This window comes from Hydra viridissima, unplaced genomic scaffold (genome assembly GCF_058129835.1).
Source record: "Hydra viridissima isolate aposymbiotic clone 2 unplaced genomic scaffold, HvirCarnegie_v1 scaffold_10, whole genome shotgun sequence".
NCBI classification, from domain to species: Eukaryota; Metazoa; Cnidaria; class Hydrozoa; order Anthoathecata; family Hydridae; genus Hydra; species Hydra viridissima.
Genome location: NW_028324309.1, coordinates 14,105,731 through 14,123,775, shown reverse-complemented (window position 1 = coordinate 14,123,775; position 18,045 = coordinate 14,105,731). Strand labels below are relative to the sequence as shown.

General features: G+C 30.5%; 5 protein-coding genes and 1 pseudogene across 6 annotated transcripts in view; 1 reads left to right on the top strand and 5 right to left on the bottom strand.

The window, feature by feature from the left end:
* The window catches only part of LOC145181174 (procollagen galactosyltransferase 1-like), a 381,403-nt gene that overhangs the window by 310,486 nt on the left and 52,872 nt on the right, over positions 1 to 18,045 (bottom strand). The window lies entirely within an intron of this gene.
* Positions 1 to 18,045, bottom strand: part of LOC145181173 (glycogen [starch] synthase, muscle-like) — a 361,885-nt gene that overhangs the window by 290,968 nt on the left and 52,872 nt on the right. The window lies entirely within an intron of this gene.
* LOC145181181 (non-structural maintenance of chromosomes element 4 homolog A-like) overlaps positions 1 to 18,045 on the bottom strand; it is a 227,620-nt gene that overhangs the window by 156,703 nt on the left and 52,872 nt on the right. The window lies entirely within an intron of this gene.
* LOC145181172 (protein zer-1 homolog) overlaps positions 1 to 18,045 on the bottom strand; it is a 207,822-nt gene that overhangs the window by 136,905 nt on the left and 52,872 nt on the right. The window lies entirely within an intron of this gene.
* Positions 821 to 9,195, top strand: LOC149883242 (uncharacterized; annotated as a pseudogene).
* On the bottom strand, positions 15,330 to 17,559 carry LOC149883241 (uncharacterized). Its single transcript, XM_090101240.1, has one exon. The coding sequence runs from the start codon at positions 17,517 to 17,519 to the stop codon at positions 15,426 to 15,428; it is 2,094 nt and encodes a 697-aa protein (XP_089957366.1). The 5' UTR covers positions 17,520 to 17,559; the 3' UTR covers positions 15,330 to 15,425.

The following is an 18,045-nucleotide window of genomic DNA, read 5'->3' as shown; positions in this document are numbered from 1 at the left end:
TTCAAAAAGAAAAGTTACTATCGCCGAAGTGACAAAGATAAGACTTTACCAGTGTGTGTGGTGCCTTAAGTAAAATCTATGGCAGCTTCATCATGGTTTGGGGTTATTTCTCCATCTTCGAAGTTGAACACTTAATTAAAATTGATGGCGCAATTAAAAAAAGCAAATCAAAACAATAATAATGCTGATCTCAGCATTATTCATTAATTACTTCTTTAATGAGATTTCGAAGCAATTTTATGATGGGAGAACGATATTTTGAACCCGTTTGGAAATAACTTTTTCGTAATTAAATTCCAACATTAGAGTCAAGATTTAGATTTCTCTTTGCATTCAAATCGTCATTTCAACTTTGTTTCGTCTTCCAAGATATGTATCTTGTCTTCAATGACGTTTGCATCCTTCAATTGGCTGCCATTCGCTACATTTACGGTTGGGCATTTAAAATTGAATAGCATTATGTTTCTTTTAATGAAGATTTTTATTTTTCGAAAGTTCGAAAGAAAACACGTAATAAGAAATTCGAAAAAAAACCACCTTATGCTCATTCCAATAGAAAATAACAACAATTAGCAGTTGATAACTATTTTATCCGCCCAAAATCTATCATTAATATTTAATACACTAATAAGCAAAAACGAAAAGACGCTAACCCCCAAAACAAAGAATTCAATGTTTTATTGTTAAAAGTTAGTGTCGAAAACAAAATTTTATGTTAATTGCTTCCTATCTGCCTTGTAGTTGCAACGAGTTAAGTGTCTGAATATTTATTGTTGGAGCATTTTCCAGCTTTTCCCTATAGCGATATTAACAAACAGTAATGGAATATAATCGTCTAAAGGAAAGCCAAAGGTATAATAAAGAAATTTTTATAACTTATTTCATTTTGTTTTTTCATCTTAATGTAAATTTATCCTTTCGTCGATAACCCCCTCATTAGAAAATGGGACGTAATTACCAACACCCAAGAAATCGAGTTAAGTTCGCTTTTGTACTTGTCAAATACTCAAAATTCATTTTTTCAGGAGATAAAAAATCTTGTGATGATGTGAGGAGATAATCTTCATTCAAACTTTTTATTAGTAGAAATCGATAAATATCTATAAACCAAATCGATTAATAAATTTTTATAATTTTAACTGGATGGCTAGTTTTTAGTTATTGTCTATTTTCAAATCAGGCTAGTTTTCCTAGAAAACTATATTTAAGTTTAAAATGAACTTTTATAGGTGCATACTTTTCATTCATACTACACCTTTGTCTAATTAGCGTTAAGTATTAAGTAAACATTGAAGAGTTGAAAAGTTTCAAGAAATTTTTTGAGAAATTAAAGCTTGATATAGTTATATTATTCTGCTTTCTCAAAAAATTTGGTTGCTTTTTCTTGTTAGGTTCAAAAAGAACCGTCTATAGGAGAGGGGTTTGATAAGAAGTTTGCCCCTGGGCTTCACATTGAGTTTACTCCCACCAACTTAAGTGATAACAAAAAGCTTATTTTCCAAACAATTCTTGATTAGCATTTGTTTTTTGTTTTTTTTTCTTTGAAATTACTAAAATTGCAATGTAAATAAGAAAGAAAATTTTGGCAGACAGTATCTTAACCACACCTAAAAACTAAAAAATAAAACAAAGTAAACCCAAAAAAAACTTTTAATGAAGGATGGCGTTCATAAAGCTACCTTGAAAACCCCGGCCCACTTTGCAGCAGTTCCTAAGCAAACTGGCAACAGGTCTCTCTTATTCTCTCGACAGCCATGTGTTCAAAACTTTATTTTAACAGTTACATTAAACTACTGTTCCGCGTTTTACTAAACTGTTCCGGTTTTCATTAACTATTCCTGCCAACTCCTGGGTCTTTACGTACTTTATTCTTCATATGTAGAAATACAAAACCTAGAGCACCCAAACCGGTTAAATCTAGTTTTAGAATCTAATAAATCGAATTTATTATTTTTTTTAAAAGGTTCAGTTCTTATTAACAAGGTTGTTTAATTAAATTTAAAATTTATAGCAATATATATTTTTGTTTACACGTATATTTTAAAATGTAAACCAAAAAAAGTTATTTGAGAAAATTAAAAGTGCATTAAAGATAATACTTTAAAAAAAAAACAACTTAGAAAACGCGTATTGAATTCCAAGAAAAATTAGCAATTCATAAAGGAAGTTGCAAATTAAAAAAAAAAAAAAAAATGCCTGCCAAATCTGATAGTTGTAATTAATAGAAGTCTGTAAATGAAAATCAAAGTATGCATAAAGCTGGAAGTTGGCCGGAAGAAAATCTAATAAAAAAACAAAACACCAAAGCATGCAATACCGGTTAAATCTTCTGTTAGCGATGATTAACCAGCAAGCACACAACGTTGAAACAACGTTGAAATAACGTTGATCAACGTCGATCAACGTTATTTCAAAATTGTTTCAACGTTGTGTGCTTGAAAAAAGTACAGCGAAAAACTTTTTTGAGAAAACGTAAACGCACAACATAGACTATCACCAAAAAAACAACTTGGAAATCGCGAATTGAATTCCAATTCCTCATATTTTCTCAAAAATATTAGCAATTAATGTGCAATTGATTTTATGCATTTTTTCAAATAAGGTATTACTTCATTTTAAAACGATTTCGACCCATCAACTGAGCATGCAACCCATCGTACGATGTTATGCTTATAAATGGCTTCTTTATTGAACCTTCGTGAAAAACTTTACTCGAACACTTTAAGATTTAAAAAAAACTTAAAATAAGTATTACGCATCATAAGTCATGATGCTTTCACCTTAAAATGTTTGTTGTTTACTTAATTTTACTTAATATCTAAGCGAAGTCGAGTTAGACGGCATACCAAAATCTCCAATTGTTTTACAACCTTCGAGTGGATTTGGTAGATTCCCGAGAGATATGAAAAACAATATTATTTATTACCCAAAACCGACCTACAGGAATGTTTCAGCAAGGCCTATATGTGTAATTTTAGTTACGATACCGTTGTTATTGGTATGTGCTGTACGCTTGTTTTTTATTGATGAACCCTTGGCTGGTGTGGTAACTTTAGTTCAATCTTTTTAGCTATTATTTTTCTACTCTGGTATGTAACATGCAATTTAAACGGTAGACGAATGTTTAAGAGATGGTTAAATGATATGTATGTTAACTGTTGCTGTTGAATCGATTTCACGTCAAAACTTAGTTTAGCTGATGCAATTGGACGGAATGAGGAGCAACCCGTTTTAACAAGTAAAGTAAGCTTTTATTAGAGTGATTGAAAAAGCGTTTTTTTTTTGTTTAAAAGGAAATCCTATTTTTTACGGTAAAGAAACAGCGGGTTTTGTAATTACTGTGAGGGGCGGCGTTTTTAATAATGAAATGATCAAATCTTTAATGTTTGTAAGTTGGTTTAACTGTTTGTTTGTTTGTAGTATGTAGCTGTAGTAAGGTTTAGAATTTAGGGAGATATGGGTCTAGTGGTATGTGTAAAACTATTAAGGTTGTGTTTACCGTCCTCAGTATATTCTATTATTCAATAAGACTCAATAAACGATCTATTAGTGTGTAATGGTTAGCAGTGTAGTTTTCTCGCAAGCAGCACAAAGGTGCAATTTTAAAATCTTTCTTTTTATTCATTTAACAAAAAAACTGTCTCTACAAAAATTTCGCAATCAATTTATATTTTACAAATCACCTCAAATATGCGCATAAAAAAAAACCCTTATATTATATTTAAATTATATTTACGCTTATATTATATTTAACTATATTTACATTTTCTCAAAGAAACTTAGTCAGGCAAACACGCCGTACATAGTTTCTCCCAGGCAATTTAATTACGCACACTTTTATTCATTACCTTTATATAAATACAAACAACACTCTCTTACTCTACAAGTGGTGTTCGATACTGTTTTTATCAATTCTTCTTTCTCCTGTTCTTCTTACTTTTACGAATATCTTTTCTTTATTTGAAACGGCTGAAATCTTCTGGTTATTCCTCTTTGGTTAGTTTTTCTTCTGACTTCTGTTTAGTTCCTCACTCCTTTTTCTCTTTTATTCACTCATAAAACTTCTTGTTTATTCAATTTTTTTTCAATCACAAAACTCTCTCTTTAAAATTTTTCTTTGAAACTTTTTTCTTTAAAAGTTTTTTAGCTTCTCTTTTAACTCCGTCTTCTTCCTTCTATCCGTCTCCCTCTTCTGTAAAACTTTTCTTGTTGCGATACATATTCACCATTTTTTTTTATATGGCTGGTTGACGAATCTTCGTGTTTGTCTTTCCCCAGTAGTTTTTTTAACTTCTTTCCGTTTTATCGTTTATCAGTTTTTGGGCATATGACTTTTCCCAGAAGTTTTTTTTAAAGTAACTTCTTCTTTCAATATTATCATTTCCTTACTTGACAGATTGATGAACCATCGTGTGTATGTCTTCTTTTTCATTGTTTTTGACTTTCTTCCATTTTTCTTTACCACTTATTTATACGGCTGGTTGATTAAGCCTCCGTGTGTAGGGATGGTAAAATCCCGGACAATCTCAATCCCGGAATTTCGGGGTTAAAAAATTTATCCCCGGGAAATCCTGGGAAATCCCGGGATTTGATAAAAGACAGAAACAATAATTGGTGGTGAAGCATGTGAAGATCAAAATGCTCATCAAACATTGAAAAATGATTATTTATTGATAATATAATTATATTATCAATAAATTAATCATTTTTCGTTTTTTAGTTAACTAAAATAGTTCGTTTTTTAAGAACCTAAGTAATTTAAATTGTAAAACAATTCATTAAAAATATAACACAGTATAAATAAAAATAATAATTAAAAAATAATATGAATACAAATGAGTATACAAAATTTTTTAAATGTAGTAAGAACTTTATTTATTTCAGAAAGTACCACTTTAAAAAACGGAAAGCGTCAATAATTTCGTCGTTCGAATTTTTAAGCATAAAAATCCAGCCGCTGAGATTGCTCGTTCGGACTCCACACTTGTTGGCCGTATAGATAGTATATAATCATATGCTTTTTGAAGGTGATAACCTCTTGTGGCACCACTTTCAAATAACGATATTTCTTTTTGAATTTCAGAAGTTACGCTTTTTACCCTTATAGGTTGTAGGTTAAAAATATTTACTTAAGTTCAAACTTTTTTTTAAATTTCTTAAGATCTTAAACTATTTCAATTTACTTTTCTTTATCAGATCTATAGTTCAAACTGAATCTGTTACTGTGAAAACGATTACCATTTTGAATAACTGTAAAAAAGTTTATTTACTAAATAAACCTTGTTTTGAAAACTTCATTAAAACCGTAGTTGAAGAATTTTTTAGAATCACGTATACATTTCGTCGCATAAAAATTATTGGGTTCTATCTAATTTTTTTTGTCGTTGTGAAAATTTAACTTTCAATTTTTCTTAGTTAAAATGTTTTATTCCTGTCATTTTTTATAATTAAAACTATACGTCTTTTTTATTATTTATGTTTCATAATTAAACTGAAAATAGTATTTATATAACTTTTAAGTTTTTTATAATTATTACTAATTGTTAATTAAAGCTTTTATCAATAAATTCTTATAATGCAAAAAAAAAAGCAGATAGAACCCTCTTATTCTCGTGCGACGATTTGGAATTAAAATAAAGCCGAAAATTTGAAATTAAACTAATTAAAATATTGCAAAGAGAATAAACAGCTAAGTAACAAGTATTTTAACAAAGACTATATTTACTAGACACTTTATGATGTACAAATAAGTTAATAGCTTAATCCCTATTTATCTTTACTTTTTTTATTGAATTCCCGAAATCCCGGGAAATTTTTGTGAAAATCACGGGAAATTTTTGTGAAGAATCCCGGGATTACGGGATCAACAATTTACACGGGATCCCGGGATTTCGGGATCCCGGGATTGCCATCCCTTTCCGTGTGTACGTCTTTTCATAGCTCTTAATTCTTTTCACTTTATCATTTATTTATAAGAAGGGTTGACGAGTCATCTTGTGTACGTCTTTTCTGATCATTGCTTTTTTTAACTTCCCAGACAGCCTACAACACTGGGCCAGAATTCCGGCGAATCATCGCACGCCGTGACGACAAGATTAGTAACGGGCCAGTACTGGCCCGAGTCTGGCATGCTTCTGGCGAGTAGTCGTACGCCATTGCCATGGCATTTGATATTGGGCCAACAATGGCCCGATTGTGGCGGCTAAAGAGTTTTGGCCGAATGTCGTTTTGCCGCCATTATTTTGAATATTTTTGCGTCATCCATTATGATTTTATAGACGCGAAGACAAATGCTTACAAGATATATTTCGCAAATTTCTTGCTTTTGCTGTTGTTTTTTTATTATGTTATTATTACAAAACGTATTGTAATAATAATAGCAAATGTACGTTTGCTATTAAAAAAATTGTTGCTTTTTTTTTAAAACGTATAATTATGTTGTAATTAGAATTGCAATTGCTACATCCTAACTCTTGCAGTAGTAAATACTACTGTAAAAAGTTTAGATGTCGTATGATGTAAATAATGTAAATTTCACTTGTGTCAGCACATATCGTTACAGTAATTTTATATAAAGTTTAGCTATGTTTTTATATTAAACAGTTTGAATAATATCCATGCAAGATATTGATTTAACAATAAAACAGAAATGGTTAAAGAAAAGGCTATTTAAAGGTTAGAAGATAAAGTTTTAATCACAATAACTGTAAGATAATGAAGTTTTTTAATAAACACCTTTTTTATATTATTTATATATATATATGTTTGTGTGTGTGAATATATATATATATATATATATATATATATATATATATATATATATATATATATATATATAAATATATATTCATATATATATATATATATATATATATATATATATATATATATATATATATATATATATATATATATATATATATATATATATATATATATATATATATATATATATATATATATATAAAGATAACAAAATAATGGCATAACAACAACAAAGAAAAGATAATAACAATATATATATATATATATATATTGTTATTATGTTTATTTTTGTTGTTGTTTTTGCTGTTATTAATTTATCTTTGTTTTTATTATTATATGTTCCTTTTTTATTACTTTTCATTAAAATAATCTTATTTAATTTAAGTTAGTTTTAAACTCATTTTAAGTGACCTTGGTTGTAATCTATTGTCATTTACATTATAATTATGAACTGACTTTGTCAATCATCACTTTTCTCATTTTAGCAATTCAATATAAGAGTGAACCATCCAAATTAAATCTTTATATATTTTTCTATCTTAACTTCAGGATAATGTATTGTTCCTGTTACATATATAGTTAGAGTTATTTTAAAAAGCTTGCAACAAATATTTAATGAAGATATCAGTTGTGAAATATTTAATCTACAAAACTCATTTGGTGAGAATTCTAGAGAATTAATCTACAAAACTCATTTGGTGAAAATTACTTAAGATATCTACAAAAGACAATTTTCCTGCTATAAGTGAAAAAGTTGTAGATAATAATGATTCAGTTTTTGGAACTGTTGTTAATATATTTTCAGATAACAATGTTATTGTTGAAACTGAACTTGGTTATATTTAAATTTTAGTTATAATAATGATGATGAAATATTCTCATCAGATTTGACTACCCTATTAGCTGATTGGGCTGTTCAGTTTAGTGTTAATCTGACTGCTTTGTCATCTTTACTGTGTATTCTCTGTCTGTTTCATCCTGATTTGCCTATTTAAAAAACTCAACACAATTTTATAGTTGCATATCAAGCAGGTGGTGATTATTTTTGGTGGTGGTGTTTAAAAGTAGCAAAATATCATTTTGGCCTGTTTTGTGCCTTTTGCAAGGTTTTAATTTTAAAAAACCTGTGTGATTCAAGTCTATTGAATCACATTTAGTATCACACTTAGATAAAGTTAAACACATTGCAATTTTAGATGACAGAATTCTCAAGTGTGTATTCAACAAGTTGATGATGGTTTTGTTGTTTCACCCTTACTTCACTTGTTATAATTTAATTTGTTGAAATCTGTACTAAGTCTATTTTCTTACATTATTACTGACAAAATCAATATGTTTATTTCATACATAGTTTTATATGAGGTAGTAATTGAAATATTTAACTTATTTAGGTTAATTTTACTTGTGTCTTAAGTAATTTTCTTTATTATAATAACAATTTTATAACAACATTGTCTATATTTATGCATTCAATAGCTGCTGATTGGAGAAATTACATTTGGTAAATGTAATTGGCATAGAAATGATTCCCATAATTGTTTAACAAATTGTTTTTGATTTCATATTTTGTTTGCATTAGATTTTTGAGATACTTTTGGTATTTTTAGTATATATATGTACACTACAATGTTGTCATGAATTTAAGTTAAAGGTTGTAATTTATAACTTTTAAGGTTGTAATTTATTGATACTTGTATTATATTCATTAAATTATTTTGTCAATGGTCACTCTCCACATTTTTGGAATGCACTATAACTATATGTGTATATATATGTATGTATATGCAATAAAATGCACATTAACCTTTTGTTAAAATAAACAGTTTCATTAATTTTTTCTTCTTAATTTTAGTTTTCAGGGTCTTTATTGACATTCAATCAATGTTCATCTATCAGACGGATTCTTGCCAAAGTGAGTAAAGGAACACTTCATTGCACTGGTTAGTAGTAATATGCTTAGAATTTATACTTTCAGTTATTTTAAGCTATTTTTGTAAATATTTTTTATTTTACTAGAATTTTAAGAATGAAATTTCTAAGAGATCCTGATTTTTACAGCTGTTAAAAAAGAGCTAGTTATTTCAGTGGAAAACTTGAAGAAGAAAAAGATTTTATTGGGTAAGAAGAAATCTTTATTTTTATTTAATATATATTTATTTGTATGTGTTCAATTGTTATATTTATAATTTTGTCAAGTTAAAGTTTGTATTTAGGTGCTGTAAAACTAAATCACTTAAACTCGGGAGCATCAAGTGAAGAGTTTGAGCGTTGGCTGAAGAGTATTTTCAGCTTTCAGGAGATCGAAATGGTGGACGAAAGGCTTGAGAAGAACGAAAAAACTCGTTTTATAAATAGCACTATTTCAAACTATCAATAATATCTGTATTATTTAAAATTATTTTTGTCAATTTGAACTGGAATAAATATCAAAAAATATTTACTTTTGTATTTGCTTTTTGTGCGATATCACATTAGAAATGGCTAATAATAATGCGTTAGTGAATGTATATTGGTTAAAAGTAACGGGTCAGTGCTGGCATACGATCACGGACGAATGCTGGAAAATGATCCCGGGCCAGTGCTGGCTAGCGATGCTGGGCCATTGGCCGTTTTGACATTGGGCCGTGATCAATTGCCGGCATCGCGCCGCTGTGGCAAGCGGAACTGGGCCAGTATTGGGCCTCTAACGGGAGGCTGTCTGGGTTAATTCACCCACCTTACATTACAAAGTAACATGCAACTTTTATAGGAGATTACCGAGGTTGTTATCAATCATCCTTTCTTGGTGGCAATTATGAAAATATTAAGCAACAAGATGCCGAATTTCTTCTTCTCTTACCTTATGTCTGGGAGTTTGAGAGAAGGGTTCGGAAAAATTCTTCCATCAACATCAATCTTTGCAAGTGGCTATGATATAATGCTCATTCCTGATGGTGTGAGTGTAGGTATGATCTGTTATTATGTCTTTAACCTGGATTTTTCGTTTTAACTGAAACTTAAAAATACATGTTGCTTCCTCGTCATTTAATATATGCTAATCACATTATAGTTAGGCTGTGCAAAATAGTATTGGGTGAAAATGACCGAAGCTTTATAGTTTCTGATCTGATATTTGACCGTGCGCTAGTTGTTTCTTTGTATTCTATTTTACACACGCTTTATTATCTCCATACAAAACCCAGATTTTTACATTTTTGATAAAGAAAAACTCTATCAACTTTCGGGTGTTGTCAACATTCTTGCATAATCTAAATCCCTTATTTCGCTTGAAAGTTGCTTCAAACCTAAAAAATGGTCAACATATCTTAAGCTCTGTAAGTTTTTTGTTCTTAACACCTTTCAACTTCTATTGCACCTTGTTTTACAATTTTAACCTCAAGATTTAAGGTTAAATATTGGGGTTAAAATTGTAAAACAAGGTGCAGTTTGTTCAGGCGATGAATGGCAAAAGCTGTTTGATGCAGACTTCACTCTTGTCCTTCATTGCAGATTCTGGCCCGAGGCGGCCAAAGGTGGGTTTTGTAAAATGTAAAATCTAAATTATCAGGCTTTTCATTTTTACTATTTTTCTTTTAGCTCTTTTACTAAAAGCTTTTGAAAATCAGGTTTTTTTTAGGCTGAAAGAAGGAAGAATTAGCCAAGCATAGAAGCAGTCAACGTGGCACCAAAACCTTCAACCACTGCTCTTGTCAAACTGTTTACAGGTAAAAGCGTTAAACGCCTGCGTTCTTGAATAAAACTCAACTGCAGATGACTGACCTTATATACCACACATGAGCCAACATTCAGTTTAAAAATGAACATGCTTTTGTTTTTCAGAACAACCAGAATGCACCACTTACGGTCAAAGCACTTCGTTAGAGTGGCGATATTCATTTTCTCAAGCGGAAGTTATTTTGTCTGACAATATTCCATCAAGCGCTCGCTCTGCTTTTCTTGCATTAAAAGCAGTCAACAAGCGCCACGCAAAGGAAAGGAAATACCGAGTTACGCTCTCAAATGCATATTACTCACTCTTGTGGAGAAAAAACCGAAATCATTTTGGGAGTGTTCAAAACCGAATGAAGCGGTAGAGAAGTTTTTCAGGTATTTTGATTCCTTGTTTCTTAGTATTATGTTTACTCGTCATGGTCAACCCACCCAACATGAGACGACTTTAAGACGTATCTAATTTATCTTTAACACGTTCGCTGCCGAGCTATTTTAAGCCATGCGTTATTTCTTTGCCGAGCCATAATGTTTACAATGGTTAATTTTTGCCGAGGCTGTTTTACGTGGTTTCACTCTCATTGCCAAGGCTAGATATCAACATTTCAATAAAAAAAATATTATTAATCTGAAATAATTCTATATTATCTTTTATTCTGAGTATAACTGACAAAAAAAAGCACTAAGAGTATTTTCGTAGCTTGGCAATGGAGAAGGAATTTTTTTCTCCAGTGCCGAAGTACTCGTAACACCGTAATGCAATTTGTAATTTGAAATATATATTATATTTTCTCAATAACAACTTTCATCTTCTAAATTACACCTTACGTTTCTTAATTACAACTTTCATCTTCTAAACTACATCTTACGTTTCTGAATTGCATCTTCCATGTTCTAAATTACTTAATGCGACTTCTAAATTACGTGTTGTATTTCTCAATTATATCTTACGTTTCTTAACTACAACTTTCAAGTTCTCACTTACATCTTGAAAAGATGTAGTAATGTACCTTATTTGATTAATTATCATTATAGTGTTTCAATTTTTTTGCACATGCACATTGGCAGTTATCATGAGTAAAAAAGGTAATTTATATTTTGTCTTCTTAATTCTAAATCGTTGTGTTTTTTAGACTAGAAGATAAAATATGTTTGATAACTACATTATACTGTATGTTATTGAAAATGTGAAAAAAAATTTGAAGTACACAATAAGATGTTTTTTAATACATTAAAAAACATTTTAGTGTGCACTTCGAATTTTTTACTCAGTATACTAGTTAATGTGTTTTATAGATGAGTAATTTCTTTTTTGTAAATAGATAACTTAAAAATTTATCTATCTCCTATTAGCTCAACACAGATATTCCACAATTGGATCAGCACATATGATAATGGAAGATTGTGAGGATAGTGAAGATGATAATACTAAAGATTCGGATTCGTTTTTCGCCTATACTACTACTTCTTCGAGCTTGACTGCATCAGAATCAGGTTCTGATATAATAACACTGAAGAAAGTGATGACAATCAGTACACAGAAGTTCATTTAGCAGCCACTGCAGAAGATTTTTTAATGCCGCCGAAAAGAGCTAGAACAACGGGTGGTCCATCTAGAAATTCAAACCAATGGAAAGATGAGCCGAATATTGTAAAACAAATTCAATTTACTGCCAATCCTGGTTTGAAGATATACATGGAGAGCAAGAAACCATTAGATTTCTTTAGACTATTTGTTACAGAAGAGCTTATAAATACTATGGTAGTTAAAACTAATCGCTACGCAACGCAAGAAATAAATAAGCAGCGTTCCCTCAGAAGAAGCTCACGTTTTAAAGATTGGAAACCAATAAATTTAGAAGATATGCGGCAGTTCCTTGGAGTTCTTCTTCATATGGGGTGTGTCAAAATGCCATCTTAAGAAAACTATTGGTCTAAGAACAGTCTCTACAGATTTCCCTTAATTTCTTGAATGTCACAAAATAAACTCCAACTTATATTACGGTTTTGCCATTTTATTAACAATGAAGATTCGGGTAGTGGACGCTTGTGTAAAATTATTGGACTTCTCGATCACTTAAATAATGCAATGGATAACATCTACTGTTCTAATAAAAATATATCAATCGATGAGTCAATGATGCTTTGGAAGGGACGTCTTGTATTGAGGCAGTATGTGAAAAATAAAAGACATAAGTATGGTATCAAGTTCTATGAGCTTTGCGAATCAGATGGTATTGTACTAAAAGTAAAAATCTACTCTGGCAAGACAACTCTCGATAAACATTTGTTGGGTCAAACGGGACCTATTGTTTTAGATTTAATGGAAAAATATCTGGGAAAAAGGTTATCACCTATACACCGATAGCTTTTACAGTTCCTTTGAATTAGCAAAGCACATGATAAATCAAAAAACATATATTTGTGGTATTTTAAGAACTGACAGAAAGTCAAATCCAAAAGAGTGTACAAAAGCAAAACTGAAACAGGGAGACGTTATAAGCAGAAGCAGAGAGGGTTTAGTGGTTGCTAAATGGTAAGACAAAAGAGGCGTGCTAATGATTAGCATTGCAATCGTTGCAAATGATTGAAGTCACAAACAGAAGAGGAGAGAAGAAAATGAAACCCAACGTTTTTAAAGATTACAATCAATATATGTTAGGAGTAGATAGGTCGGAACAAATGGTATCATATTATGATTGCCTAAGAAAGACAATCAGATGGTATAAAAAAGTAGCACTTCATCTCTTTGAAACTTTTTTGTTTAATGTTTACTGTCTAAACAGCAATTATGGAGTTGATCAAACAATTTCCTTGCTTAAGTTTAGAGAATTAGTTGTTACTGATTTATTGGGTGAACTTTTGAATGAAATTGTGCCTCGAATTACCAATAAAATTTTCCACTACTTGCCTTCAATACCAACGAATGAAAAGAAAAAATTCCCAACCAAACCATGTTGAGTCTGCTCTAAAATAAAACGTAAAGAAACACGATATGAATGTGCTGTATGTGAAAATAGACCTCCGTTATGTATCGGCGAATGTTTCAGAACGTATCATTCAGCAGAATAGGTTTACACTTAAATTTTCATAAAGTAAAATAAAATAAATATCAATGTTTTATTTTTATCTGTTTAAAGCTATTTCTGTATTTATCCGCATTTAAATTAGGTTCCCTGGATTTTTAAAATAAAAACTTGAATGTAATATTTTCTGAAACCAAATGTGAAGCTAAGAAAAAAAAAGAGCAGACAAAGCCAGTCATGCATAAATATTATTTGAAATAAGTTAGTATAACTACGAGTATTCTCGTAGTTGGCAAATAAATGACGCCAACTTACTACGAGTATTCTCGTAGTTGGCAGCGAAAGTGTTAACTCGCTTAGACCACCGTAAGACATCTGAACAAGACGTCTGTCGGAACAACAAAAATTTAAAAAGTAAAAATTTAAAATTATCTTAGGCCGGTTAACTGTAGATTTACCGTGCTTCCATGGGTACATTTGAGTGATTTTTCTGATGCCTGGATACAGAAAACATTTGGCATCATAATTCTTCCTCTTTCCACTCCTTGTGTTAATCCATTCAATAGAATCCTCATCAATGGTGAAGTAATCCCAAATGAGTTGAACAACCGTTGTAGTTTTTTCTCGCAACCAACAAATCAATAAATAATCTTCTCTGTCCTAAATAAAACTCTCTTTTACAAATTTTCTCCTTCATTTATACTATTTACTTTTCCTAAAATATCCTTCAAAAACCGTCATAAATAACTGCAAACACATATTTACAATTCTTTGGTTTCCACTGGTAAAAACTTTTAAAACTATTAAATCCACAACGTCATTAAATGTTCTAGAACTTTCCCCAACGGAGTTACAACCATGCTGATTTCTTTATTTATCAATCTAAATATTTCTTTCCTGCACACCTTAAATACATCAATAATAGACTCCGGACCATGCTCATATTGGCAATTAAAACCATTCCTAGCGCAGGAACAGTATCTTATTTACTATGAAAGCCATTCTTAGAGCCAACCCGTTTAAAAAAAAAATTCAACTCATGGCCGAGCATGGGAACGTTTTACTACTCTTAGGCTGGAAGAATTATCTTTTCGAAAATGTCCAGAACGTATGGAATTCAAACGGCATCAGGAAAAAATTACCCAAAAAATTCCGAAATAGTTTTTTTTTATACTTTGATACGCTTTAGTATCAAAGTATATAAAAGTATAGTATCATTTTATTATTGTATCAGCTTTTTTCCTGATACCGTTTTTACTGTTTAATTTTTAAAAAATTATTTTATTGCTTTTTTATTTTTGTTTCATCGACTAATTATAATTACGTAAGATTACTTTCAAAAAAAATTTACTTTTACATGTAAAAAGTAAATTACATTTCGATGTAAAGTATTGGTATAGGGCAAAGTGCCCAATTAATGGCCATAAATTTCTTATTGATAGCCGTGAAGAATGCCTTAATCTAACGGAGCTTTTATTTTTTCACTGTTACATTGGTGACAAACGGCTTTACCTAAAAAAAGTCCTAGTTAGTACTAAAATATGCTTCATTCAGAGAAAAATGTATTTAAACAGAGATTTCAATTTCTTACCAATTAATGGCCGGGTAGACCAAATAGTAGCCAGCAAATTGAGAAATGGTACCTATTATGAGCCACCTACATAACCTATAACTGACATATCTAAGAATGCTTATATATCAAAAAGTATTATTTTATCAGATGATTATAGCCTAATAATGAACTAGGAACTACTAGATACTAAGAAAAAAATTTTTTAGTAAAAAGAGTATAGTAAAATATACTCTGTTTTGCTAAAAAATATTTTTTTCTTGGTTTATAGCAGTACTTTAACGGAGTGTTTATTTGTTATTCAAATTTAGCTAGTGTATCAAATAGGAAATAAAAAAAATCAGTTGAGAAATTTTTTAATTGCTATTAATCTCTTGAACTAAATTAGCTTTTTTAGATAATTTTTGTGTCTCTTTCTTCTGTTGCTCTTTTTCTTTTTTCTTTTTTAATCTTTTTTCTTCAGTTGCTTTGACTTGATTTTTTTTCTTTTCCTCATTATTCAATTTCGATTGCATAGCTTCTTGTGAAGTTAATACAAAATATTTTTGAACCTTTCTTCGATTTTCTTTTGACTTGATAGTATATATCTTTGGATAAGGCAAAATATCATTGTCACTATCATTAGCAGAACCCTTTGTACAAGACTGAATTGGTGTCAGAATAGGCTGAACAATAGCTTCATTTGGCATCTGATTATAATGAAAGGGGGTTTCATTGGTCAAATAACAAGGCTGGCCTGTGATTTCATTTGGCATAGAATTTGACTGAACAATGGTTTCGTTTAGAATTGGAATAGGAAGATCTGTGTTTTCATTTGACACTGGAATATCTATGTCAAAAACATCCTTTATGCATGAACTCTTTTTCAGTTTGAATTCTTTATATACTTTATACAAAGGATCTGGAATGTCATAACAATTCTGGATACAGAAGTTGAAAGTTGTAAACTGCTCATGTGTTAAATAAGTATCCCAAACCAAAGAAGCAGTATTATTGTAAAGGTTTACCAAATCAGTGTTATATGTTTTTTTATATTCAGACGTATTTTCAGATTTGTTTGCGCTTGATTCTATTTCAAAATCAACTCCCACTTCTATTAAACTTTCTAATGTTGTTATTCTAGTGTCAGTTTTGATAGGTTGCAAACTTGATTCAAGCAGATCATTTTCATCAAGCAGTTGTTGTATGGAATAGACAGAATTAGGCAAGTAAGCTGTGCTTGGAATAGCAGATGGATTGTATGGATATATGCCACACGATTGAAACCCTGAAATAATGTTATCAGCTGTGAGGGCTTGATCCCAGGCTTTCTTGAAAAGACCACAAAAATTAGGCTTGTCAACAGTAACTCCAGGATATTCATTTATCAATTCATGACAGATTTGATTGTAATATGTTTTAAGAGGACCAAATACTGTTCGATCTAGAGGCTGGAGCCAATGCGAACAATGTGCTGGCATTTCCACAATATGAATATTATTTTCAATTGCAACAGACAATAATTCAACTGAGTTATGAGAATCGTGACCATCAACTATGAGAACTTGTGGCCTATCTCTGCCTATGTTAGGCAAGAAAGTATTGGTGAACCAAAGATAAGCAATCCCTTGCTTTGTCCAACCTGTCTCACTAAAACTCCAATTTGAGCCTGAAGGTGCATCTGTAGTATTAAAAGATTGAAGAGACCTAATCGTTTTACCTTTTGCTATTAAATGTGGAGGCACTAAATCACCTGCAGCATTTATAGCAGCAATAATGGTTATGGTTTCACGTTTTCCTGTAGTACGAGATTGAAGGTGTTTTGTACCTCTTTTTGCAACTATTTTTGGAGGTTTAAAGTCCATCTGTAACCCGGACTCATCCATATTCCAAATCAAAGATGGCTTTAAAAGTGCATGAGTCTCCTGCAAAACTTCATGAAGTGAATAGAAATATTTTGCTACTTTTGGAACAGACATGCATTGATGGCGAACTGATGAAGTACCTTCAGGCTTTCGCAAAACTAAATTTTTATGTCGCTTATTGAATGAGCGCCACCATTTTTCTGAAGGAGTTGAATGTTTAAACTTTAAATTGTGTTTCATGGCTAAATCAGAAGCATATTTTTTAAATTGTCTTTTTCCAAATCCAAATCCAAGTGTAGCCCTTGTTGCTGCATATTCAACTAACTTGTTCTCTAAATTGCTAGATAATATTGGACTAGGTCCAGGTCTAACACCAAGAACTGAATCTCCTCTAAAATATTTACCAAGAGTTGACCGGGGAACATTGAATTGTAATGCAGCTTCTCGTTGTGACATTAAACTATTTTCAACAGCTGTAATTGCATTTTTCATATCAACACTAGACCACTGAAATCTCTTAATCTTTGTCACTTTCTGGGTAAACTTTGAGTTAAAACTAGAGGCAGTTTTATTTTTTATTTTCTTGTTCCTTTTTGTGCTTTCCATGATTAAAATCAACTTAAAGAAATAACATACAAGCTTTAAAATATAGTATAAGACTTAAAAATGATTATATGATTATATATATATATATATATATATATATATATATATATATATATATATATATATATATATATATAAAGTATATAAAGTATATACATGTATTGTATAGATAAGTTACTATTTTATATATTTACTAGCTATATACTAAATTAATGTTACATCAGCACTTGCCTATATCTTATGTTTATATAAATAGCTGATGCATTTGAAATAAATTGGAAATCAATTTTACTTTATAGTGTTTATACAGTATAAATTTCACTAAGATCCTAATATTAGCCACGTTAGTACCATACAAGAGCCACGGCTCTTATTTGGTCAAACGAGTGGCTATTAATGAGACTATTTGAGATCTTTGAGCTTGGGCTACATTTATGCTTCTTCCTTTCGTGTGTTGACAAATAAAACAGTTTACATAAACATAATAAACTAACAAAACAGATCAAAATATATCATAAAGCCGTAC